This window comes from Engraulis encrasicolus, chromosome 15 (genome assembly GCF_034702125.1).
Source record: "Engraulis encrasicolus isolate BLACKSEA-1 chromosome 15, IST_EnEncr_1.0, whole genome shotgun sequence".
Classification (NCBI taxonomy): domain Eukaryota; kingdom Metazoa; phylum Chordata; class Actinopteri; order Clupeiformes; family Engraulidae; genus Engraulis; species Engraulis encrasicolus.
In genome coordinates this window covers 15,558,174-15,561,560 of record NC_085871.1, presented here as the reverse complement: position 1 = coordinate 15,561,560, position 3,387 = coordinate 15,558,174, and the positions used below count along the sequence as shown (strand labels likewise).

General features: G+C 40.3%; 1 protein-coding gene across 1 annotated transcript in view; it reads right to left on the bottom strand.

The window, feature by feature from the left end:
• si:dkey-97m3.1 (fatty acyl-CoA reductase 1) overlaps positions 1-3,387 on the bottom strand; it is an 89,557-nt gene that overhangs the window by 26,529 nt on the left and 59,641 nt on the right. The window contains exon 7 of the mRNA XM_063217909.1: positions 2,768-2,835. Coding sequence (XP_063073979.1) covers positions 2,768-2,835 — 68 coding nt within the window. The remainder of the gene's footprint in view (positions 1-2,767; positions 2,836-3,387) is intronic.

Here is a 3,387-nt window from a genome sequence, read left to right as displayed (position 1 = left end):
GCAAATTAATGTTAAATTAAATGAAAGAACTTCAAAGCATTGAAAACTGCAAGACTGATACAGAAAACAGCCAATAAATTGTTGCTCAGTATCTGACTAATTGTATTGCCTCATCATGACTGATGAAATGTAATGGCATTGTAGAATTGAATCGAATCGAATAGGATCGAATCAAATCGAATCGAAACCTCCTGAATCGGACTCGAATCGTGAGGGCAGTGCCAATGCACACCACTAGTTATGAGTAGAGATGCACCGGATCCAAGATCCGGTTCCGGATCCGGCAGGATAACAGGGTTTTCCACAGGATCCGGGTCCAGCAGGATCTAAAGCAGTGGATCCGGAATCCGGCAGTTAGCTAAAAATTAGGATCTGGTGCATCTCTAGTTTTTATGTAGCCTAGGCTTTTCAGTCAGTCTTTCACAACCCCAATCGCTTCATGGATTGAAAGGCCTTTGGAAGCGGCCGTTGCAGGCAGTGTAAGCCAATGAGTTTAAAAAATAGTTTGAGCCAACATATTAAAAAAGGGGCCCACGTGTGCGAGTAGGCTATGTGTTTCAACTCTTTCGTAGGATCCGGTATCCGGTTCCGCATCCGGCAGGATCTTAAGCAGTGGATCCAGTATCCGGAAGGATCCTAAAAATCAGGATCCGGTGCATCTCTAGTTATGAGTGTTTATTTCTACTACAAGGGTGATTTTTGTTTCCAAATCTGCGTAAAGTGGATCAAACTACAATCCCTCTGAGTGTGATGAGTTTGCAAAATAGGCCGTATTCCTATAAAATTAGTGAACTTCAAAAATAACTCCATCTAATTTTGTTCAGGGCTGACTTGCTGTAGGTCTATACTTGATAACATTAAATTGACTTTTTGATTGAGATAACTTGGTGAAAATGGTATTTAAAAAATGAAATTCTACACATTTTTGTAATGGCTTTTAGAGGGTTTTGCATATGAACTCTTCGTATGTAAACTAAAAATATACCTTTAAAAAAAAATGCACATATGTGTGGCCATGGCAAGACATTACTTTCTCAGCTTGTCCGGCCCTGTGAGTGAATGGGGCTAGCCATATAATATAGCCATAATATAGCCATAATATACAGTCCCAAGAAAAAGTTTGTACACCCTTTGAAATTTCTGACCTTTCTGTCAAAATTGGTCATAAAACATGGTCCGATCTTCCCGGAAATCACAAGAAGGAACAACCAGAGTCTGCTTTAACTGATTCAACCCAAACATTTACAAGTTTTCATATTTTCATTGGCCATAAGATGTAAACATTCACAGGACAGCAAGGCATAAGTAAGTACACCCTTGCATTCAATAGGTTTTAACCCTAAGTTAGTAGCAATAACCTTAACCAGATGTTTCCTGTAGTTGCAGATCAGATTAACAAAACAATCTGGATGTATCTGGTCTCCCTCTTCTTTACAAAACTGCCTCTCGTCAGCAAGGTTTGTGGGATGTCTGGAGTGCATAGCTTTCTTGACTTCATGCCATATAATCTCAATTGTTTTTTGTCAGGGCTTTGACTGGGCTATTCCAGAATGTGTATTTCATTATTATGAAGCCATTCTAAAGTCGATTTGCTTCTTAAGTATGGGTTGTTGTCACATTTCAGCACCCATCCTCTTGTGTGCTTCAACTGTGTGACAGACTACCTCACTTTTTTCTGTAAAATATCTCGATAAACTTCTGAATTCATTGTTCCACTGAAAATAGCTAACTGAAAAGGGCCTGAGGCAGCAAGGTAGCCGCATATAATGATGTTCTCGCCACCATACTCAAAGGTGGAGATGATGTTTTGGGGAAGGTGTGGTTCTCCAGTTCTCCTCCAAACATGACATTGTGTGTTCCCTTGAACAATTCAACTTTGATTTCAACGTTGGTCTACAGAATATTTTGCAGTAATTCTATGAAGCATATAAATGCTTTTTCGCAAACCTCAAAGGTGCAGCAATATTTTTTTTGGACAGAAACCCCATTCATTTTAGATTGGCAGAATGAATCCCATTTTTAGCGATTCTGGGTTACATCTCCTCTTCTGAGTATGGTGGCGGGAGCATCATTATATGCGGCTACCTTGCTGCCTCAGGCCCTTGACAGTTTGCTATTATCAGTGGAACAATGAACTCAAGTTTATTGTGATATTTTACTGAAAAAACGTGAGGTAGTCTGTCACACAGTTGAAGCACACAAGAGTATGGGTCCTGAAATGTGACAACAACCCACTTTAGAAGCAAATCGACTTTAGAATGGCTTCATAATAATGAAATACACATTCTGGAATAGCCCAGTCAAAGCCCTGAAAAAAAAACAATTGAGATCATATGGCATGAAGTCAAGAAAGCTATGCACTCCAGACATCCCACAAACCTTGCTGACGAGACGCAGTTCTCTAAAGAAGAGGGAGACAAGATACAAACAGATTGTTTTTTAAATCTGATCTGCAACTACAGGACAAGTCTGGTTGATGATATTGCCACTAACTGAGGGTTAAAACCTACTTAATGCAAGGGTGTACTTACTTATGCCCTGCTCTCCTGTGAATGTTATGGCCTTATGACCAATAAAAATATGATAACATGTACATGTTTGGGTGGAATTAATTAAAGAAGACTCTGATTGTTCCTTTTTGAGATTTCCGGGAAGATCAGACCATGTTTTATGACCAATTTTGACAGAAATGTAAGAAATTTCAAAGGGTGTACAAACTTTTTCCTGGGACTGTAGCTGGCCATATAATATAGTGGCTGATACGTACCTATCTCTCCCCAGTGGAAAGGGTTGATGCCGCCTGTCGTGCAGTTGTACACCAGCGCTGATTTGGGTCTGGAATAAAAGAGAACAGAAAAAGTAGGTTAGAGGATTGGTAGTTTGGCCTTGCCAGACCAAAGCTCCGGTCAAAAAAAAAAAATCCTTCCATGTTATGTCTGGGCCGGGTATTCTGGGAGGGCTTTAGTCTTGTTACCACACAACCAGCCAATCAGCACATAGGGGAGGGACACAAGAAGAGGAACGTCCATTTCAATCTTCACCACACCCACCAGTAATTGGTGTTCAAGGTCATGACAAAATGTTAGTGTTTGGGTAAAATAAGGCGCACATTTCAAATGTCAGCGCAGTTCACATTAAATCGAGAGGCTACGGGTTTAAATCCCACCCCATTGGGAAGATTGTGGGAAGTCTCGTCTACTACACCCTCATCCAGGCAAAATGCCTCTGAGTGACACATCTAACCCCACATTTCAAATTTCTTTATTAGAGGATAGCCTCTTGAGATAAAAATCTCGTTTTCGAGAGGGTCCTCAAAAAAAAAAAAACATACATAACACACACATTACAAATATTCACACACACTGCAGCTCTTCCCCACCACACACA